This window comes from Anarhichas minor, unplaced genomic scaffold (genome assembly GCF_050575085.1).
Source record: "Anarhichas minor isolate MPS153535 unplaced genomic scaffold, ASM5057508v1 ptg000050l, whole genome shotgun sequence".
Classification (NCBI taxonomy): domain Eukaryota; kingdom Metazoa; phylum Chordata; class Actinopteri; order Perciformes; family Anarhichadidae; genus Anarhichas; species Anarhichas minor.
The window spans coordinates 295,584-317,577 of NW_027466496.1; the positions used below are offsets into that span (position 1 = coordinate 295,584).

Sequence of the window (21,994 nt, forward strand, 5' to 3'; positions counted from 1 at the left end):
AATAGAGAAGAGTTCTGTCGCAAAATGCTTTTAAATCAATCTTTGGGGGAAATATATAACTTTGAAATGGGGTATTTGTTTCTTGTATGTGACAGGTTTAAATAATTGATATAAAGATAAACATATTTTACTTGAGTGGCATATTTTAAATAAAGGTCACTTAGGTCACACTGTATGAGATCATTCATATGACACACTCAAATGTGCCTGGAATTCATTTGCTAAACAATTGGCTTTGCCGGTTTACTTACCATTGACAGGGATGTGATTGACAGAAACGTAATCCAATTAAAAGCATACATGCGATTTGGGAACCGGAAAGTCTTGTACAACCATCCAATAGGAAGGCGGCAGACATCGGAGAGGTTTGTCTAGAATCCTCCACTGACCAATAGGATTGAGAGTTGTACGCCCGCAGTGATACTTGACTCCGCCCCCAGCTTCCATTTCTGAACTGAAGGGACGCCGCCGCTCTCGCGTAGAGTCCTCGCCTTTTTTATATACTCATTTAAGTAAATAAACTAGGTTCTCTGTCGTAAACTAGGACCGCTGCTTTAAGGTAGTGAGTGAAACAGCAGTCCTTGTTCATCGTGGTGTGCTGTTTGAGTAGTGGCTGGAACTGTAGCTAGCATTTTATTCCCCATTTTAACTTTTCTAAGCGGCGTTTTCCGCCGTTTTTTTCTTTCCGCCGCCGCGCTCACTCTACCCCCTTGTGCGTGAGTAGGGGCCTGTGCGTTGGTTTGGCCACGAGGCGCGTCGGTACAGTTGGATCAGGGCGATGGCGGAGTTCGGTAACGGACTAGCGGAGGAATCCCTGCTAGACTCAGACCTCGGACATCCCGAGCTGGAAGACCCGGGTGTCGGTGACGAAGAACCGGGATTAGAAGACGGAGAGGCCGCAATCGAAGACCCGGTAAGTGAAGGGCATTGTTTCAGCTGTGGGAGCCCACATGGCACCAGGACACGTTATAGCCAAAACCAAGAAGTTAGCGGAAGCAGGCAAAGCTATTTGTTATTTGTGTTCCCCCTCTACAAATCGTTGGTCACATGCCGTGCAACGTTACGTTACTGCTATCGCTAGGTCGGTATTAAAACCCGCCATTGTGGTTCACGCAGTGCAGTAGAAATGGGTGGTGACATGCGTGGTGTCAGCAGCCATCTTGGCGCAACAGCGGCGCCAGTTTATCTGCGCCAGGGAGCAGCTCGAGCCGTTGGGGGTGGGGGGGGATTCCTCGTCTCAAAAAAAAATGCGAGACTGCGATACAGGAGACAGTCAGGGGCAAGGGTAGGACAGGCCGCCGCCATTAGCCGCCGCTGTGCGAGTCTACTGCTCGAGAAGGCGCCCTGCTGACGGTAATAACATCTTTTATTCATTTTACCTTCAGTAGTGTGCTGTCTGCTGCAGTCACCGGTGTGTGTGTGTGTGTGTGTGTGTGTGTGTGTGTGTGTGTGTGTGTGTGTGTGTGTGTGTGTGTGTGTGTGTGTGTGTGTGTGTGTGTGTGTGTGTGTGTGTGTGTGTACCTGTAAAATGACCGACGGTTAACATTAGCTTATCCCAAACCTCCAACACTTGAGTGCTGCAGTTAAAATGACCAGAGGACACGTCGACCGTGATCACTAGTCCACGAGATAAAATGTGAAATGTGCACCGTAAACGGTTATTAGCCTGATGGGCTAACAGCACCCTGGCATGCTAACACGCTAGCAGATGTTAACAAAGCTGGGGTGGAGATGACAGACGTGCAGCTGATCATCTTTGTCATTCATTCTGGACAATGGTTTGCATCGCACATCAGTGGGACGTGGGGTTCGCTGTAACGCTGTGGTGGTTCGAGGATGCAAGATCGGCGTTAGTCGGCCTAATTAAAATGTTCCCAATAACTGCACACTCGTGCATATTCACTGATGAGGTCTATGCAGCAAGTCCAGAGTTGTGAGGGTGTGCTAACCTTCTGTCTGTCGGTATTAAGAGAGCGCGGAATGCAACGCAGAAGCAGGGGGTTGCGGTATTTGAGGGGCTGGGTTTGCATCCTTCAATGTTTTACTAGAGCAAGAAGAAGAGTGAAGGAGCATGCACAGAATATGCGACAAAAATATATAGTAGCTACAAGGTGTCATTGTCGGATGGCTTATTTTATGTTTTTTAACAATCTTGCTGTGAAGGTGGATCACTTGCTCTTCTATGATCATGACATACCCAATGATTGTGTGGCTGAAGATTGGGAGGGCTGAGAAACGATGGTGCCATTGTCATCAAATGCAGTGTGTCCCCGTGCAGTCACCCTGGCTCTGGTCTGAGGACCTGCATTTAATATGGGGTGTCTGTGTCACTGCACCCAGTGGTACAAAGAGCCTTTACATTGCGAACCCTGTCAGCACAGGCAACGGCCCTGGATGGAGCTGGAATGACTCCCACTGTGCTGCAGTGCACCACTGTCAGACAGGAGGGTCCGCTCCCACGTGAGGACACGGCCATCTCTCTGTTCACTGGAGGAACGAGACATTTTTTCCGACAGTGGTGGTTTTGTGGGTTTCGCAGTCTTTATTCGTGGGACCCGATCATCGTCACTCCCCCAAATACATTTACAGTTTCCAAAAAGGCTCTTTATTGATTTTCAGTTGAAGTAGAGCTGCAGCGAATCAATTTTCCTGTTGGTAAATTTTCAAATTATCTATTGACGTGTTCGGTGTCAAAGTATATTTAGAGCAAATGTTAACCATCCGGTGCATGAGCCCATAGTAATTTAGTTGTTATAACAGAGAGAAATAAGCACATTCCTGGTATGGGTGTGTGTGTACATGATAAATGTCTTGAAATTTGTATTTACAGCCTGTGTTTACCAATATGTTGACTCATCATTTGGGTTCTTTGTATCTGTGTAATGTCGTTTCTGAACATTTGCTTCATAGTCATTGAGAGGTGACAGGAAACTTGTACACTGAGCGTGTCTTACTGATTCATCAATTTTGTGTGCCCATTATATTTTGAATGCCACTCAAGCATATCATGACCCGATGAGGCACATTTTTCAAATGGCTTTAAGGTAAACTTTCAAGTTGTAGGCGGCAACTAATGCCAAATTAAGACGTTTTGGTCGATAACACTGTCTAAACATGTACATAAGAGGCTAAGGACCAGTCAGACAGAGTGTGCGTTTCCTTTTGGGCAGAAACGACGCACGCACCATCACGTACACAGATTCAGCATCTCCTTGCTGCCCTGCCCTCCTCCTGGTGTTTGCAAAGGGGTGTTATGGCCACATTGGTTAATGATTACATTTCCATGGCTAGTTTTGGGAGTTGGTCAGCGTGGCAGAACTGTCATCCACATCATGTGATTATAGCATTTGTGGTTAATGTTTCACTGTGTTGTATCATGCTCGTGATGGACTGACTGCTCTAATGGAATTGTTGTGTGTGTTGCAGGAGCTGGAGGCAATCAAAGCCCGGGTTAGAGAGATGGAGGAAGAAGCCGAGAAGCTGAAGGAGCTCCAGAACGAGGTGGAGAAACAGATGAATCTCAGCCCCCCACCAGGTGCGTTAGTGTGTGGATTTATGTGGGAGGGGGACATCTTGTTTCTCCCCGTCTGTCCACATTTCCTATCCTTCTCTTTACTGTCCTATTACCTAATGAATGAGAATAATCTTAAAATATTTCAATCCTCTGTTTTTGTGCCTTCTTCAAAAAACACTAATTTAATCTCACGATGTAAATAACAACGTAACCCTTCCACATTCAACCAGTGACCTCAAACTAAAAGATTATTAAAATGTACAGTGAAATATGAGTTTAGATCGGTACTTGGTTATAAGTGTAGTGCACGGAATTATTAGAAAACCATCCACATGTCAAAACCAAGTCCTTGTGCTAATATGCTATGAATAGAAAGCTGCCTTTAAAGTAAATTTAAGGTTAGAATAAGCCATCTAACTCTGTAGTTGCAAGAGCTGGTTTGATACAGCATGTTTGTTTTATGGCTGAACAATTTATTAATGCAACAATAGAGTATTAATAAGAGACTGCAGCGTTGGAAGAGTCGATTCAGATGTATTAATTAATAGGTCTGTTACCTAATGCTCAACTTCCTAATTCATTTGTGTATTTATTATAGGAATGATAATACCAAAATAATACAAGACATTTTTGTTTTTTATAGGTCTTGATTAACATAGAATTGTTCCCTAATAAATCATGATATAGCATATTTTGGTATGAATATCAGTCTATTTATAATACTGTTGATAAAAATGTTAAAATAACGCAGTCAGTCAATGAGCAAAAGAGTGTAAATACTCAGTCGGGGACACCCTTCATTTAGTGGCTTACTCCGATGTGTTTTCTGCCTCTACACTGCAGTCGGTCCAGTCATCATGTCCATCGAGGAAAAGATGGAAGCGGATGGCAGATCTATTTATGTCGGAAACGTAAGTAATTGTCTCGTATAGATGTCATTCTGTTCACATCGGGTGGACCTCAAAGAAAATGATCATATTTTTAAAGAAACGGTTCGACACCGAATCGTAAATTTCCTATAAATTTCACCCCTTTGGTCCTTTTGCAATGTTTTATTGGTTTCATTTTCAAGTCTGCAAAAAAAAGCTTGATTGCATTTAGGTTGTTGTTACTCCAGGACTGTAATATTGTTTTTAAGTATTGAAATCCCCTTTAAAGATGTTTTATGTAACGCATATCATTACTTTGTAGCTTTGCCGTGATCATTGGGTTGTGGTCTTGCAGTAAAATACGTCCCAAAGTTCATTGTTTGGGTGTTCAAAGAGTCAAGAATTACCTTTACTGAACCCAAAGGATCGTCAGTTTCGCTCACATTTGTATTCATATTTAACAATGATTGATTTTTTTATTTAGGCTAACCTTTTTTTTTGGGGGGGGGGGGCACCATACTTAACATTGCTCTTGGTGTTGTTTTTTTATTTAATATTGTTAAATGTCTCAGTCTGTTTATTAAAACGAATGCGGTATTTGTTGTTTTCGTTTGTCTGTCTGATTTAGTACATTAAAGTGAAGTATAAATCTAAATTAGATTCCTGGTCCAGGATGTGTGGGTGCAGCTCTCTTCATGTCGAACCTCTCCCCCCGTCTTTATTCAGGTGGACTACGGGGCCACGGCAGAAGAGCTTGAAGCTCACTTTCATGGCTGTGGTTCAGTAAACAGAGTCACCATCCTATGTGACAAATACACAGGGCATCCCAAAGGGTAAGACTCCGTCATTACACTGTGTCTCTTTACTACGCGGTGGATGAATCAGCAAATGCACCAAAGTCATGCTGTTGGCAGAAAAATCCAACAGTGGGTGGACAGATTTGTATTCGGCATCGATACGAATGAAGTGTCACTAAAACTGAATGGGTATATGTGATAGCTTTTGGGAAATAAAGAAGCAATAAACCATAACGGTTGAGTGGGACTAGATTGAACAACTGTCAACATTTTGTGAGTTCTGGTTTCACTTTTCCTGTGTTTAATGATAACGACAATTAAATAGCAAACACAAAATGCTGGTATCCATTGCTGTCGGTATCGCATTTTCTATAAAGGTAAATAATCTCCAACAGAAATGGCTTTTAGCTTTAAACAAATGAAGTTATTCACTCGGTGGAGTAGATTTCCTTTATCGTTTCGTTGTTTGCGATCCTCAGGAATCAAGATACCGGTGCCGTCATGCTCTACATGTTGCTGCTTTTTCTTAAGCACGTCTGTAGTTCTGAAGGAATGTGTGATTGGTGCATTATTCTGTGTAAGTAACCTAACCCTCAGACTTCAATGTGAGGAGGCTCTGGGTGTCCGGAGGTAAAGATAAGATGAAGACCTTTTGAAATGTTCCAACTCAACTGGACAAGAAATGATCTTGATCAAGTGTTGAGCACATAGTCTCCTCCCCCCCGATTTTCAAATCGAGGTGATTGATTTGTTTTTCTTCTTGTTTTCTTCAGGTTTGCCTATATTGAGTTTGCAGACAAAGAGTCTGTTAGGACAGCCATGGCATTGGATGAGTCCCTTTTCAGAGGAAGGCAGATAAAGGTAAGCTCATTTTAAATATCTTTTTATTCCTTCACCTGGGACGTTCTCACATTGAGAGTTTTAGCAGTTTTAGGTCAGAATGAAAAGTGACACTGTTTTGAGAGGACGTAAAAGGGGAACGTGAATTAATTTGATCTTGATTGCAAGCGTGAAAAAAAGATGATCCCTTGTGATCAGATACTGTGGCTTCATCATTTTGAGCTGTTGAATGTTGGTGCATTTACACGATAATCACAGTGATTACCGCAACAAACAGTTGCAGAATAAGCATCATTGGCTACTAACTGCTTATGTTAACTATCTCTCATGCTGCTGATTTGAACACATTTGTTGTGCACAATGTCTCATTATCAGGGAAAAACAGGCTGCATAAGAGTGTTTACTAGTTTACACATATTTAGTACCGGTCGACTGGCAAGTGACATATGATGTTGTTCCTGTGTAGCGTAAATTAGTTTATAAATGATATGAAGAACGTGATATGGGATCGATGCATAGACTCGATACCCAAGCCAGCATTTTTGGTTGTACCAGATTCATTCAATATTGATCTTGAAACAAGTCTAATTCTTGTTGCTTGACAGAGCAAAACATATTTAGCTAAATTCAGAATTCACGCAGTTTTCGTTTATCTTGAAAAAAATCAAAATTGTATGCCTGGCTGTTGGTTTTATGTAACGGTCTCTTGCTTGATTGTCACCGCTCAGGTGGGCGCTAAGAGAACAAACAGACCAGGCATCAGCACCACAGACCGCGGCTTTCCACGGGCTCGCTTCCGGTCACGGGGAGGAGGAGGAGGAGGAGGTGGCGGAGGAGGAGGAGGAGGAAGCTTCTCATCGCGTGCACGCTACTACAGTGGCTACACACCCCCCCGAGGCAGAGGACGGGCCTTCAGGTGAGCTGACGCATCACTTCAGACACCATGGGGAGGGAAACACGGCACCTGCATGCATTGCACCTCACCCGGTGTTTGTTTTACAAGGAAATTACACGACAAACGAGGCAGACTATGATGACCAGCCAGAATTAGCATCTGTTCTTTCCGATTTACATAGACCTGCAATTATGATTATTTGTTGTACAGCTGAGGAGAAAACAAGGATTGGACTGTTGATAAATGACTCCACAGCGTGTTAGAATATGGCCTGTTTTGGCCTTCAGATAGAGTCCGGGTTAACACTGTCCTCTCCTTGTATTTAGACACACAAACAGGACAAGAAATCTAATGTCCAGTTAGACGACACTGATCATCTCCATTTGATGTACTTGATAGGGAACCACTGGGATGAGGTTTATAGTAATATATTGCTTATGCACTCTAGACTTGAATGGGCAGGACAGTGTGGTTTAAGAGATTTCTAAATGTGGTCACGCTGAAAATACCGGATAGACTGAGCAATATGAGCATTGTCAAAATAATTACTTAATAGAAAACACTGATACATGCCGTGTAGTCACGTTAGACATCACACCAGTGGTGGGACTGAGGGACTCATTGCATGCCACATCACATATAACCATCCTAACGGACTCAGTGCACATCTTTTAGTTCTTCCCAGGCTGTTCATACATTCTGCATTAGTTAGAACCATGTTTGAGTCAAGGCCAATGCAATCTCCTGCATCATAACAGAAAAGTACTGGGGTGACGCTCCAGAGGCTGAAATCTTGGAATGTGATTTGTGATTGGACCATATATGGCAGGGAGAAGTGCAAACCATTTTACATAACTGTAAACGTTGTGCTGTGTGACCCGTAGCCTTGCCTCACTCTACTGCATTTAATGCTCCATTCCATCAATACTATGGTCGCATTACTGTGATCCATACTCAACAGCAGAATAAGCCTGGTGTTGATCAGAGTGCTGTGCTCAGGGGATCTGGTGGCTCTCCACACAGTGTTTTGATGGGCTTTAACTCAGAGCTCTGCAGTGGGGCCCTACTGCAAATTTAACCATGTTTACAGTATGTGATTTAAACACTTGGCAGTTACCTATTAACTGGAGCTGCACAGTTTCTATAAAGATGATGCATACAACAATCTGGTTGTTTTCGGGCATAATTAAACAACATAGATATGAACTGTCTCTTTTTATATAAAGTATGGCTCGCCCCTGAGGGCAGTGAGAAATCAAGGCTACGGTATCTCACTGGTTACTCCATATCAGCCTTGTGTAGCCAAATTTATTTATTTAAAATGAGAAAGAAGGTGTGGTAATAAACCCACTGATCAGCATGCCAGCTTCCCCACACATGCACTGAGCTTTGAGACTGAGAGATTCTGATTGATCATCCCGGAAAAGCATCTGGAACCTTCAGGCCTTGGCTGTTGCTTAATACTTAATGTGCAACAAAGAAAGATGCTGCGGCAGTTAATTTGGAAAGGGACGAAAACCCTTCACACAGAGGCCTTTATTCCAGCGATGAAACAGTTTGCCAACTTCTTCTGACAGGCTCCTATTTATTCCATTTTACCTCGTGTGTAGTTCTCCTTTCTTTCTCTTACACTCAAGTATTTGTGCAAAGAATTCCCTTTTCAGCAAGGCTGCCTTTTTAAATAAGGACAAGAAAGGGTTACATGTCTATTCATTCCTTTGTGTGAGAAAGTGTCTGAACCTCAAGGTCAGAATCTCTGTAATCTCTCCGTGCACTTACCCCAGCCACTCCCACACATACCAAGAAGCCCTAACCCTGCCCGTTTACTCTCTGGGATCTGGCCGAGCTGCAGGACCAGGCACACCGAGACGAGGGGAAAAGCCTCAAGTCTCCAGAAGCTAAAAGTACTGATAGTAATGTATAATCTGGTGGTTTATAGACTAGACACATAATTAGCATTTCACTTTACAGACTTTAAGTTGTTGGTTTGTAAGACTTGCTTTGATCGTTGAACTTTTAAGTTCTGTCTGACTGATTTGCAGTTTGATGAAGATAATTAAAGTAAGGGTTGACATCCAACGGAATAGAAGAAGAAGAAAAAACCTGAACGTTCAAATTGCTGTGCAAAAAAATAAAAAAACGGCACAAAGATTAGCATTTAAAGCTCCGTCTTCTGCAGTCAGTCAGGTTGAATGGAGCATAGAGCGCTGTAGGGAAGACGTTTTATTTAGGCCAACCTGAAAGTTGGCATCGCACTGGTTCCCTCGACAAAAAGCCGACGGGGGGTTTTCCTCTAGAAAACTGGCAAACACAAGTTTATGGTACCGACAAGCAAAATAATCTTCACAAATGACCACTTTTATATTTTTGAAAGCATGAATGCGATCGGCATAAGTTGAAGCTAACGTTAAGCTGTAAAATAACTACGCCACAGTGGCGTGAGTAGACACGAGGCTGCTTAGTAGTCTCGTTTAACCACTTGTTTAAGTTAACACACTAAAAAGCTTCAAAATCCCCTAGAGTGGTATCTACTGACGTGTTCGATGTTGTAGAACAAAATGTTAAAATCTCGCTTGTGTTCACCACAGACCGTTTAACTAAAAAAACCCATTGGCCTTGGAGACGAGGGAACCGAAATGCTACCTCTGCTCTGGGATTAAGGACTCGTTCCTGAATGCAGAAGGGCCGCCTGGTTGCAACATTAGGGATTCATCACTGGTCTACTTACGTCAGTGCTGCAGTTGAATAGAATTGGGCTCGGCTCTAAACTAAGTAACACTTTTCACTTGTGCCGTGTTTTGTCTTTGGAACACATCCACGGTGAAGACAAACAAAATCTTTGCATTGACCCATTGTGCGCTTGGGAAGATTCCCCACTGCTCGTCCAAGAGATATGTTTCATTAAAGTATCACGGTGTTGCTCGGCTTTGTGTGATAAGAAGTTAAGCTTCAACAAGGCCACAGCAAGGTTTTTAGTTTGTGTTCTGTGCCGGCTGAAGTAGAGCGTTGGCTGCCAGGATTTAATTCTATTAAAAGACAACGCAGCCAAATAGTAGCGTTTGTGTTGCACCTCAAATCCTTGCACCCTGACTGAGAACAAAGACTCATTCATGTTCACATGCACTTAAAAAAAGAAAATTGGTGCCACGGCTGCAAGAAGTGTTTTCTCGTGTATTGCGTCCGTTAACGTCATGTTGTCATCTTCCCAAGTTGGCATGGTGAAAGGCCAAGATTTTGATGTGAGCCAGAAATCTCGCATACTGTACTCATGATGTTTGGTGCTCATGTAGAGTGCATGTCCTCGCATGTACATGAACCCCTCCCACACACACACGCATACTCCAACCCAGATTCACCTTTTACAGCGTTCACTCCCAGAAATGAGGGTTCATTACTGCAGCCTGACTTCAGCATCTAGCCGGACAACCGCTGGCGTCAGTCCCAGTGTGACATTTTTTTTTGTGTTCGTTGCCACTGAATGATTGTGTGTGTGTGTGTGTGTGAGAGAGAGAGTGCAGATAGTGTGTGGAAGCTTTGCTGCTGCCTGGCTTTTGTGTATGTGTCAGGCAGTGTTTTGAGTGTCTAATGATGATGATTGTGTATGTGTGTATATATGTATGTGCACTGTGTCTTATCCGGGGGGGGTATATGTGTGGTGCTGTTTGTCCTCAAGGTCTTTCCCCACAGTGACCCCAGAGGCGGCTCTCGCAGAGAGAGACGGAGAGAGAGAGAGAGAGAGAGAAAGAGGGAGAGAGTGCCTTTGCTGTTCCCCCCTCACACCCAAACACAAATCCTTATTCCAACATCTGGAACTTAAACACTTTTCCTCTCTTGACGAGCTGCTTTCAGCTTCTTTCAGCACTGTAGTCTGCTCTTCCAGATTGATTGGTTGTAACACAACACCTTGTGAGATCCAAGGCCCAATACCGTTAAGATGGTATGACTGATTGTGAACACTGTCCTAAACATTCTGTCATTGAAATACGTAAATATATTCTTTCCCCTTCGGTTTGCCTTTCTCTGGCCACAATCTCACACGTATATCTATCTATATATATATATATATATATATATATATATATCTATATATATCTATATATATCTATATATATCTATATATATATATATATATATATATATAGATATATATATATATATATATATATATATATATATATATTATATCACACCAGGAAATTGGTGTCAGTCTTCGTAAGCCAACCAGAAAAAAACTCACCCTCTTTTTCTCTCTCTTTTCCAGGGGCCGAGGGCGAACAACATCGTGGTATTCCCCTTACTAAACACCCCCCTCCCTCTCCAACATTCCCTTACTATCAACCCTCTCCCCTCTCTCTTCCATTTAGAAAAAAAAAAAACACACACACACGCACGCACACAATGAAAAAGTCACCCCCCCCCCCCTCCCTCCCTTCCCCAACAATAAAAGAAGAGAATCCCAGAAGAGAGGAAAAAAAAGACAAAAAAGGAAAAAAAAAAAAAAAAAAAAAAAACACCTCTCCTGGACAGAGAGACTGACTGGCCGCAGTGTGCGATTGTGTGTGAGCGTGCGTGTGCGGAGGTTGATGCGGTCGCCCCTGGTAAGGTATCAGTTGGCCATTGGGGAACGAGTAAGGTGGCTGATTTCTTTGTTTTTTGTTAATTTTTGAGGGGTGGGAAGGGAGGGAGGGGGGGGGATGTAAGAGAAGATGGTGGTATCTCAGGCTGCAGATGTGTCTCCTTTGGTCTGGCTGTGACTTCCTGCTTTCACACCATCACAGCCCACCCACTCACCCTCCACTGCCACCAAAACAAGAAAAGAAAAGAGGAAAAAAAAAAGAAAAGAAAAAAAAAAACCGTGGGTGGGGGGGGGGGGGGGAGGGAAATGGCAACAAGAGAATATACTGTTTACTTTTGTTTTTAATGTACCGTACATATGTGAAACTTCCACTAGCCAGAATATTTGTTTGTGTTTTTAAGTTTGTGGTTTGGAGTATATCATTGCCTCCCTACCCCTCCCTCCACCCTCTTTGTGTTCGCCGTTCTCTGCCCCCCCCCTCCTCGCTGCATTTTATAACTCATGCTTTTTCTCCCCCCCTCCCCTCCCCACCCTCTTTGGCTCATCACACCATGGATTGTTGTTCTCTGGACAGTGATGGACCTTCAATGTTCAGTGGGATTGTACATGCATAGATTTTTATTTTTCCTGTGGGAGTGGGGTTCCTCCTGCTGCTAGTCCATACCTGTCATCTCCAACTCAGGCATGGCCACAGCTCGTTTTATTCTTTCGACAGACATCAATGTTTTTATTTCGTGCAACCCCTCCATCCCTCCCCCCCCACCTACCTGTTTTCCCCTCCCCTCTGTGTTCCTTGTCTCCTGTCTCCTCCTTTCCCTCCCCCGTCCTCTCTCTGTATATTAGACCACTTCTTGTCGTTTCAGGTTTCAAGACCAGTGGAGACTGACGACCCCTCCCCAGGTGGCGCAGGCCCCCCCCACTGTCTCCGCAGCGTCTCTCTCTCTCTCTGCTCCCGCTATGCACACTCACCCCATCCTGTCCGTGTGGGGGGGTGGGGGAGGGGGGCAGGGCGACCACAGGCCCGCTGCGGGGGGCATTTACTACAACAGCAAACGCTGATGATGCTTTTAGTCCCTTTCACACTGCAACTCACACACACACACACACACTCGCGCGCCCACACACATGCACACACACACCTGTTCAACAAACACCGCAGTACACACTGAACTTAACAGGCAGCCAATCCAACACATGATTTCTATACAGAGAGCTGAAGCCAACATAGCTGAGTGGCAGGAAGGCAAGTTTGCGTGAGAGTGAGGAAGGCAGGACCAGAGACGAGGGTGTTTTTTGGGGTGTACAGTGCGGACCTTGATGCGCCCCCTTTCTCTGACTACGCGCAGTGCAGTCACGGCTTGTCTGAGGAAGGCTGAAGCGCTAACGGCATTGAATATTAATTTAATAAACGGAGTGGGCCGGAGCTGTTATTTTAGGGTGGGGAAAGTAGGGGCGGGGTTTGTGTGGAGACCTTTTTTTCTTTTTTGAAAAGGGGGAGTGGGTTTGAACAAATGTTCTGCTTTTTTATTTTTATTTTTAACCCATGAGTCTGTATTAGGGAAAAAAAATAAAATAAAGACATTGTGTAAAAATGAGATTGTGTGTTTGTTTTGACTGGCCTGCCCCCTCTGGTCTGCTTAAGTGCTGGTTTAATAGTATCCACACATGTATTGACCAGTGGACACGTAAACAAAGAGGACGGCTCACGTGTGTTCAGCCTGTCGTATCAAATTTATTCAGAAACATAGAGGGTTAAAGATGGAACAAAAAAACATGAAATCAGGATATTTATTTATTCATTTGATTTTGTCATTGAAGCCGTTTTGACAAAAACGAGTAAAGTGGTCATAACTGACATCGCAGGCCAAACCCTAAATCTTTTAATGTTAAGGCCCAAGACTACCCTCGTACTGAGAGGTAAACTTTAATGTTTATCCCTTGATGGTGCGTAATGTAACACGATGATCCAACTGCACACTCTGGTTACTAGACAAATAAAACACTTGTTTCCCCTACTGTGGTGAGTTAATGTTAACAGGAATGCATAATTCAAACTTTTGTGTTGTCACTGTTGCACCAGGCTGTGATTAGACCTTGAATCAGCATCTGGCTGCTTCTCCAGCAATCGTGTGCAGGTCAAATTGAATGGGTTTCTTCAGCAATACTTGTAAATGTGTCCTAAAATGTCATCTGCTGCATATTTCCTCTACATCATCACGGCTCTCTGGCAGAGAGGGTTATTAGATGGCACAAGGAGCGTTTTGTCCCAACTGTCTGATAAGGAAGCAATGTGACTGCCCTCTAATGGAGATAAATAACATGACATACAAATCCAACAGTAAATGTTTATTCCACAAACAATGAAAAACAATCACACTGAAGTGGGGAATTAATGGTAACAAACTCTTAAGGATAAACTAAAGTGATGACGGTTGTTAAGAACTCTCCGTGTCATCGTTTGGTCTTCAGTGAATGTCACGTTTCAGGTCTATCTGTGCTTCTTGAAGGCTGTAGAGGAAGGACACGGGTGATTATTAACAGGAAACAGAATTGAAATGCAAATAAAAGCACTTTAGCTGCGTTTTAAATCAATATTGTATCGTTTTAAAAACAATTACACCAATCACATGGTTCTAGTGTTACAATAAAAGCAGAATCAACACAAAGCCCATGTAGGAAAGGTTCTCTGGACATCACGTAGGAGTTCAAGTTATTTCACCGTAATCCGTTTTATGTTTTCAAAGAAATAGCAGTAAAGTCATTTGTGCCATCTGGTATATTTGAATGTTCTCACCTCTTCTTTTCGTTTTTTTCTTCATGAGTTTCTTCTTTTTCTTGGGCCGAGAGTTCTCCCCATCCTGCACCATTAAAGACAGACGTGTAAGAGCCAGCAGTCCCATTAAGACTGTGATCGAAATTAAAAACGAGCCACAATGCTCCCATTCATACTGCACGGAGATGAGCCCGTTAACATCGTTTGGTGGCTTCACGTGTCGTCCACCACTAATTCTAAACATAGCACGTGGATTTCCCTTAATACAGTTTGGCCGACCTCATGTGGAAAATTAATTTGGCTGTCATGCTCCCCCGGGAGAATTGTATTTTAAATATGAGCTTTAAAATGTAGCATTCTGGTGTACTCTGAGAAGAAAATAAAGTAAGACATTTACTTTAAGCAAAAAACTAATTCATTATTCAGTGATTAATCAGTATTTCAGCTCTATTATTATTATTAACCTTTATTTAGACAAAATCCATTGAGACCGAGGTCTCATTTTCACAAGTTTTAGTCATAACAACAAAGATAGCAAGAGGAGCGAGAACCATCGCCTGTACAAATAAAGTGATTTGTTTTCATTGAACCCTGTTACTGTATGGCTTCATATTAACTTCCACTGTTACTGTAAAGCTGTTAGAATTGTGGCCTATCTTCTATTTGCAATTAATATGCATTCAATCCAGTTCAATTATTTAAATTAAAATGATAATCTACTCTGGTTGAGGTAGTTTATCAAGAGTAAAATAATAGCTGTGATCTATACACACCTCTGCATTAGCAACCCGCTGAAATGCAGGTACAGGCACCTTAACCCTCTCTCATGACTTCATTACTTCAGGGCCCTTGGGAGCAACGTGGGACTGTTGGGACTGGAAGTACACTGGCTGTGGTCATTACAGTGAACACCTTTTACAGTGTACTTCTGTCTGGCAGTGTGATGAGAGAGCATGTGAGCCCTTGTTGCTGTACTTTATCTCCTTGGAGCAGAGGCTGCATTTAGCATAGCCTGCCTTATCAATGTATTTAAAATAGTGTGACAGCGGGAAGCTGTACTCACGTCTGTTTAGACCTCCACCGTTATCCAGGCCCCGCCCCACTTACAGCTCAGCCCTACATCAAGCTGCGCTACACAAACAGCGTCCTCTTCCTGAAGCTCTTTGACCTCATGAACCTTGGCCTCTCTTGTAGCTCCTCAGCGAGTGAGATATGCCCCCCCCCCCCCCACCCCCCTTCTGACAGGTTGGTGTAAAGTTGTCACTTCCAGCTCACCTGTCCCCCCTCGCCGCCCGTCAGCGCCGAGATGTCACCGAAGTGTGTGATGCCGCTCAGCGTGGACATCATGCCTCTCTTTCTGGTGCCCTTCTGACGTTGTGGCATGTTGAGACGCACCATCATCGACTCCTCGTATTTTTTCCTTTGAAGAAGAACGAAGTTATTGTTGATGGAAAATGGATATCTGTAAAACTACACCCAGCCCCTACATGCTTCCATCCCGCATCTCATCCAGTCCCATATCGGCCTTCCTGTATCGACGTGATCAAACAAATTAAACACCTATGTAGCTCCTCGCGGCTCTCCCGCTCGCTCTGGAAGTCTCCTCTGTCCCGGATCTCCTCTGGAGCGTCGCTGTACTGCTGTCTCAGCTCCTGGATCACTGAGCTCCTGAGGGCAGCTCGCCGCTGGCGCTCCGACTGAGCCTTCTTCCTGTCCGCTTCCGTCATGTCACCATCTGGGGGGGGGGGGGCGGGACACAGGTTGAGATGAGAATTTTGTTTTTGGTCTTTTGTTCTTTAAGCAATGACACAAGAAATGGTTTAATAAGACATTACCATAATGCACTGGGGCAATCTTTGGCGGTACATATTTCTTGCCACTAGAGTGGGCTGCTTTCTTCTCGGCCGTATTCTCAGCTTCACCTTCAGACTCCTCCGATTCGCTCAACTGGTTGATGAAGCGAAGAAACACAGTCAGTCAGACAGTTACATTACTGGATGTTCTGTATTTGAATTAGACATTTAGAAAATATTAAGGTTTTTGTTTTATCCCCAGTCAATGGTAGCCTGACTTGATTAAATGTCTTGAAGCAATCAATACGGTTAATTTAAGATAAACCAAACTGTATGACCACCATATTCAGCTCTTACTTTGCTGATGAGATTCTCAGGATTAGGACGCAGCTGCAACGGGTCATTTTTGGCTGAAATCAACAAAAGACATTGTTATAGCATGAAGCCTGTGAAAAACGGAGGGACGGAAATCAGACAATTTCTTCTCCGTTGTTGGATGCGCTCAGCGCAACAAACAAAAAGCAGGCTTACCTAAACTGCCGGTGACCGCTGTGCGCACCAGTTTATCAATCTGGTACTTCAGTTTGTGGTCTAGTGGGCGCATCTTCTCCAGGACCTTAAAACAGGAAGAGAAAAGCATTAGCTGAATATGTAAGAATAAAAAAAAAAGGTGTATTAATAGCGGCCCGTTTTGACAATCATCTCACCGTTCTGATTGTGACCAGTCTGTTCAAGGCGTCGCTGTCTTTTATTTGGCCTCCTTCTGTTTTGATGCTGATCAGGTGAGTGAGGTCTTGAAGGTAGAAGAGCAGCAGGTGATACCGAAGGTCCAAGAAAGACAAACCCTGCAGGGAGAGAAGACAGAGAGGGCTGTTTGTCTGGACCAGACCTGGGAAAACAAATCCTTGTTGTTCCAATACAAAGAAAAAGGTTTTAATATATATAAGTATTTAATAACAGTCTCCACTCACCTCTGATGTCTTAAAAGCTCCATCTTTGACTTTTCTTATCAGCTCACGGACATGACTTGTAACTGAGATCACCTGAAGAGAGAAGTCAGTGGTTCAGCTGTGAATGTAGATACACTATATATATATATATATATATATATATATAAGCAAGCTTTCTGTGATAAAAGTGACTGTTCAAATCATCCTGATGAAAGAGACACACCGGGTCAGACAAAAAGAAAACACAATAAAACAACAGGATCATTATGATCAGATCTATTATGCATTAATACGCCTCAATGAGATCTAACTGTGTGCTAATGTATGTGTTTGTATAATTTCAAAAGGACTCACAATATCTCTACCAATAAACATTATTATTACAGTAATATTACGGACGCGCAGTTCTTACCTGTTCTGTGAGATTTCTCAGCAGCTGTACAGCTGCAGGCAAATCGCTTTCAATTAAATCCTGTCAGAAAGGAAACAAGTCAGAAACACAATGCAAACATTTAACTACAGTAAAACGTGGAGAACGTTGTAGAAATGCTACTAAAACATAAGTTAGCTTGTGGCTAGCTGAAGGTATTAAAACAAAACAACCATCACCACTCGCTTTTATCAATCTCAGGTGTAACAGATAGTTTCAGAGTACATGTTACATTGTCATAATTGTCTACAGTATTATTATGCATTGTAGAACGATAAAATAAATGTTTTATTAGCTCGCAGCTAGCTAAGCTCCACTCACGTTGTCAACAGGGGTAGCCATTTTGTTTCAATGTAGACTATGGAGGCCGCAGAGGGACACTAGTCACACAGCACTTGGTTTGCTTTCTGCACGATGCAGTGATACAAGATTAGTGCACAGACTGTAGTCCACTGTTACGGTGTTAAAATGTAGCAAGTGAGTGGCAACAAAAGCGGGGTACACGGAAAACTATGAATTAATCAATTAGTTCATTATTAGATATGACCTGCTACTAAAATTTATTGAATATCCTTGTCCCATAATTAGTTTAAAAAATACTAAAAACTGTCAATAATTATCAGTCATGAAGATACATAATCTATAAATATGATGGGAGTCAAGACAATCACTCTGCTTCGCTTTCTGTCGGTGTGCTTTCTTTCCTGTCATTTCTGTGTGTGTGCGTGTGCGTGTGTGTGTGTCTGTGTGTCTGTGTGTTTGTGTGCGTGTGTGTGTGTGAGAGAGAAAGAGAGAGAGAGGAAGAAGCAATGTGAGATCAGACAGGTATCAAACTCCTGTCTGTCTCCTCCTTTCAGACCATTTTCAGTTAAACTGTCAGAGGAACCTGAAGCATATTCAGAGAGGTTGTGAAGAGCTAAGTCATGGTAAGTCCCATCCTAACTTTATTAGTGTGTGTCTGCAGTTCATTTCTGTCCTCTCCTGTACAAAGTATGTTTTCCATCAATTTTGGGCTTCATCAAACTATTTCCTTCGTAGTTAATTCATCTGCTGATTATTTTCTCAATTAAATCAAAAAATTCTTTGGTCGTTAAACTGTCAGAAAGTAATGAAAAATGCACATCACAACCCAAGTGCAGTTGTTTGAGCTTATTTTGTCTAACCAACAACAACAACAACAAAAAGACCCAAAGTTTGCTCTCAAGAGAAGTAAAACCAGCAAATATCCACATTTGTGAAGCTGGAAACAAAGTTTTCTTTTTTCTTTTTCTTATTTACCTTAAGACATTAATCAAATGATTAATTGATAATCAAAAATGTTGATTCACTTTATGGCAATCAACTTATCAATAAATTGACTAATTGTTTAATCTCTAATAAGCTATCTTTTAAAAACTGTATTCTTTACTTGTAAATTGTTATTTGCCCCAATGTTGCATCGGCCGTTTATAACGTCTCATTTATTATTATTTTCATTAACAATACTCCATTACGAGTCCCGCATTGTTGTACTTAAAGTTTCAAAAGTAAAAGTAAAAGTACACAATATGCACCACATTAAGGCCTTTATTAGGTTATTATTTTTGATTATAATTACCAGGACAATATCATGTGCAGCCTTTATTGTTGGAGTTGGACAAATTGGAGCTAATTAGACCACATATGTGTTGTTGGGTTGTTTAATAGCTCAACCTTTATGTTATTTGAGTTCTTAGTTTACTTATCTTACCTGTGTATTACTTTTATAGCTGGCAGAGTCGTCTTTGTTTGTATATTGTGCATGTGGTTCTTTGCTTCCATTTAAAAAGGGAAAAGAAAAATTTAAACTTAAAAGAAGAGAAAAAGCTCATCTTTTTCTGCTTCCGACCCACTCCAGATGTCTGATTCCAGAGTGTCCTCAGTCATCCAGGAGTGGGCCAGCTCATACTCAGGTCAGGCCCACACCCTGAACCATACCACCCCAACCGGTCAGCTGGCTCAGATGGACATGATACAGTACAACCAGTCTCAGGGCCTGGTGAGAGGGGGCAGTGATGACATGATGGGACTGTCCTACCTGCCGTACACTTCTTCTTCCTGTCTCAGCAACAACTCGAGCGCTGGGAGCACTGTCCACCACCAGAGCCACGCCAACACTCAGCAGGTATGTGTGTGTTAATGTGTGTGAGATAGATTTTACATGTGTGGATTATAGATAAATGAGTAAGTCCTACACATTTTCTAAGTGGGGAAAATCATCAAACACCACTCTCATCTCGCCTCCCCTCAACGTAAGCATGCTTGTGTTTCTGACCTCCAGGACTTCTCCTCCTTCCTCCTGCCGACTCTGCGGGCCCCGGTAAACAAGAGGAGCATCAGCAAGGACAGCGCAGAGTACCGGCAGCGGCGCGAGAGGAACAACGTCGCTGTGAGGAAGAGCCGGGACAAGGCCCGCAGGAGGATCCTGCTGACCCAGCAGAGGGCCCTGCTGCTGCAGGAGGAAAACCAGAAGCTGCAGATGAGGATAGGGCAGCTGACACAGGAGCTAGACTCTCTCAAACACATCCTGTCACAGCGGCACCTGCAGGGGGCCGGTGAGGGAGCAGCGGGGGCGTCCAGCATCTAGAGCCGCAGTTGTATCTGATTGTAGGTGTTAGATTCCTGATAAGTGTCTGTAGGCCTCAAAAATGCCTCCCTGTTGATTTTTCAACTAAAGAAGTGAGGAAGTAATGCCAAGTGTCAAAGGGCTCAGTCGTAGTTTTGTATTGTAAAATTGTGAGGACAGAAAGCATAACACACTGGCAGGGCTATAACGGCCATTGAGGACACTGAGGTCACGTCTTTTTCTTTCTGGGGTTTATGGCACATTTACATAAAAGCCCTGTAAACTGTGGCTATTGGTTGCTTTTCTTGTTGGGCTCTCTGTGCTTTTACAGTAGGCTTCATATTCAATTTACATTGAGAAGATGACATATTTAATACACACAAAAAATTGCTGTAGTTAATAAAAAAAACATGGGTTTTCAACTTTAAAAGCAGCGTCTCATTTTTAGCAGACAAGCGAGGTCTTTTGTTGGCTGAAACGACTGTCGCTGGCAGATTTGATCTGATCAGTTGTAACTTGCCATGGGAAGCTATTGCTACATCTGTCTGCAGCTGACTTTTCAATGTTTCCAGCTGACCCTTAAGATGTATATCACTACGACCCGATATGCACGCCTTCAACATGTGGAAAAATCTGAAGCTTGACAGGTTGCTTGTCAATTCTGCTAATAGTCAATTCAGTGTGGATTAGGCTTTAAAACAACATTTCAAGATGGTAAATAACAGAGAATATGCAGTATCATTTAACTAAATCAATAATTAAAAATTTGAGTATTCGTTTTTGGTGTGTGTGGGACGTTCGTCACAACCTCAGTGTTTCTGAAATAATGGCTCACTAGACCTTTTGAATAATTGAATTAGGCACCTGAATATAAAGTAGGAAGACATGTGGAGGGTTTGAATGTAGACGTAATTGTATATCCTAAACTGTGAGTGACTGGAGAGTGCACAGACACCTTAAGCGAGTCTGTGCATATCAAGATTAGTAAAATTGCTCTGTGAGATGGGGCAAGTTGTACCACAGCTCCAGAAATTCTTAATACTGTCCAGAAACAAAAATGTCATGAAGGTAAAAACAACATCTTCACATACATGCATAATCCTCAGAAGAAGACCATTTTGTGCATTGTACAGATTTGTTTTTTGATTGAACAAACATTGCCTCGACACTTCTTGTCATTGTCAGATATGATTGTAAGTGTTGTTGCCCAACGAGGTTACACAACCAACTGTGGTTTGAAGGGGATTCAATGAAATCTAAGTGTCGCTCTCTGTATATTACTTCTTTTGTCACTAAATGAGCGTGGGATTACTTGAAATAATGTTGTTGCAGTTTTAAATAACGTGTAATCTTGCCGGTTGTCGAACGTGTTTTATGACTTTTATTGTAATGCATCGTTAAAGCAATACTTTTGTCACATATTTTCTTTAAATAAACAAATAATTACTTGAGCTTTGATGAAACCTCTTTTATATCTGCCAATCCTACACATTTAACATGAATATAACATAGACACGTCAACAAAACATATTCAAATATCCTTTATTTAAACACGTGAGTCCTAAAATAGCCTTTACAAGCTTTGATTACAGAGCACTGCAACTTTAAACAACACATAATTCTCACAGAAACTGGTGTGATATAACCCCAGTGTGCTCATCCTGCATCAGTGAACATGGCATGCACCTGCCACATTATTTACCATAAGTCTACCCACAGAAACGGACGTCGTGCCATGGACCGTTGTGCACCAGCGGTTTCCTTTTGTGGGATGGGCAAGATTTCAACACAGCGGAGGACGGAGATGAGGAGCGCAGAGATAGTATCAGTGTTTCGGGCTGCCAGGGCCTTCCTGTGGCTGTGATGGTACTGAAGGGACATAGAGATAGGAGACGCAGAGGAGGGGGCCGGGGCAACAAGCCAGGCATTTGTCTTTCCTTTAAAAAAAAAAAAATAAGATCTTTCACTAAAAC

The 21,994-nt window shown here is 42.7% G+C and overlaps 3 protein-coding genes across 5 annotated transcripts; 2 read left to right on the forward strand and 1 right to left on the reverse strand.

The window, feature by feature from the left end:
- Positions 1-443: 443 nt before the first annotated feature.
- pabpn1 (poly(A) binding protein, nuclear 1) lies at positions 444-13,086 on the forward strand. Of its 3 annotated transcripts, none has more exons than XM_076112555.1 (7): positions 444-913; positions 3,427-3,535; positions 4,358-4,425; positions 5,110-5,216; positions 5,954-6,041; positions 6,749-6,936; positions 12,355-13,086. In XM_076112555.1, the coding sequence occupies exons 1-7, from the start codon at positions 779-781 to the stop codon at positions 12,548-12,550; spliced, it is 891 nt and encodes a 296-aa protein (XP_075968670.1). In that variant the 5' UTR covers positions 444-778; the 3' UTR covers positions 12,551-13,086. The 3 variants fall into 3 exon arrangements, with proteins under 3 accessions (XP_075968670.1, XP_075968671.1, XP_075968672.1); XM_076112556.1 differs by lacking the exon at positions 12,355-13,086 and adding an exon at positions 11,177-11,737 and having other exon boundaries at positions 446-913; XM_076112557.1 differs by lacking the exon at positions 444-913 and adding an exon at positions 1,196-1,353.
- Positions 13,087-13,822: 736 nt separating this feature from the next.
- Positions 13,823-17,812, reverse strand: ngdn (neuroguidin, EIF4E binding protein). Its single transcript, XM_076112561.1, has 11 exons — positions 17,759-17,812; positions 17,420-17,479; positions 17,029-17,100; positions 16,765-16,902; positions 16,589-16,673; positions 16,415-16,467; positions 16,100-16,211; positions 15,825-15,999; positions 15,540-15,684; positions 14,286-14,349; positions 13,823-13,999 (listed from the first exon to the last, which is right to left on the reverse strand). The coding sequence occupies exons 1-11, from the start codon at positions 17,777-17,779 to the stop codon at positions 13,980-13,982; spliced, it is 945 nt and encodes a 314-aa protein (XP_075968676.1). The 5' UTR covers positions 17,780-17,812; the 3' UTR covers positions 13,823-13,979.
- Positions 17,813-19,257: 1,445 nt separating this feature from the next.
- cebp1 (CCAAT/enhancer binding protein (C/EBP) 1) lies at positions 19,258-20,042 on the forward strand. The gene is made up of 2 exons (XM_076112497.1): positions 19,258-19,580; positions 19,737-20,042. Exons 1-2 carry the CDS (start codon positions 19,314-19,316, stop codon positions 20,040-20,042), a joined length of 573 nt encoding a protein of 190 aa, XP_075968612.1. The 5' UTR covers positions 19,258-19,313.
- The last annotated feature ends 1,952 nt before the right edge of the window (positions 20,043-21,994 follow it).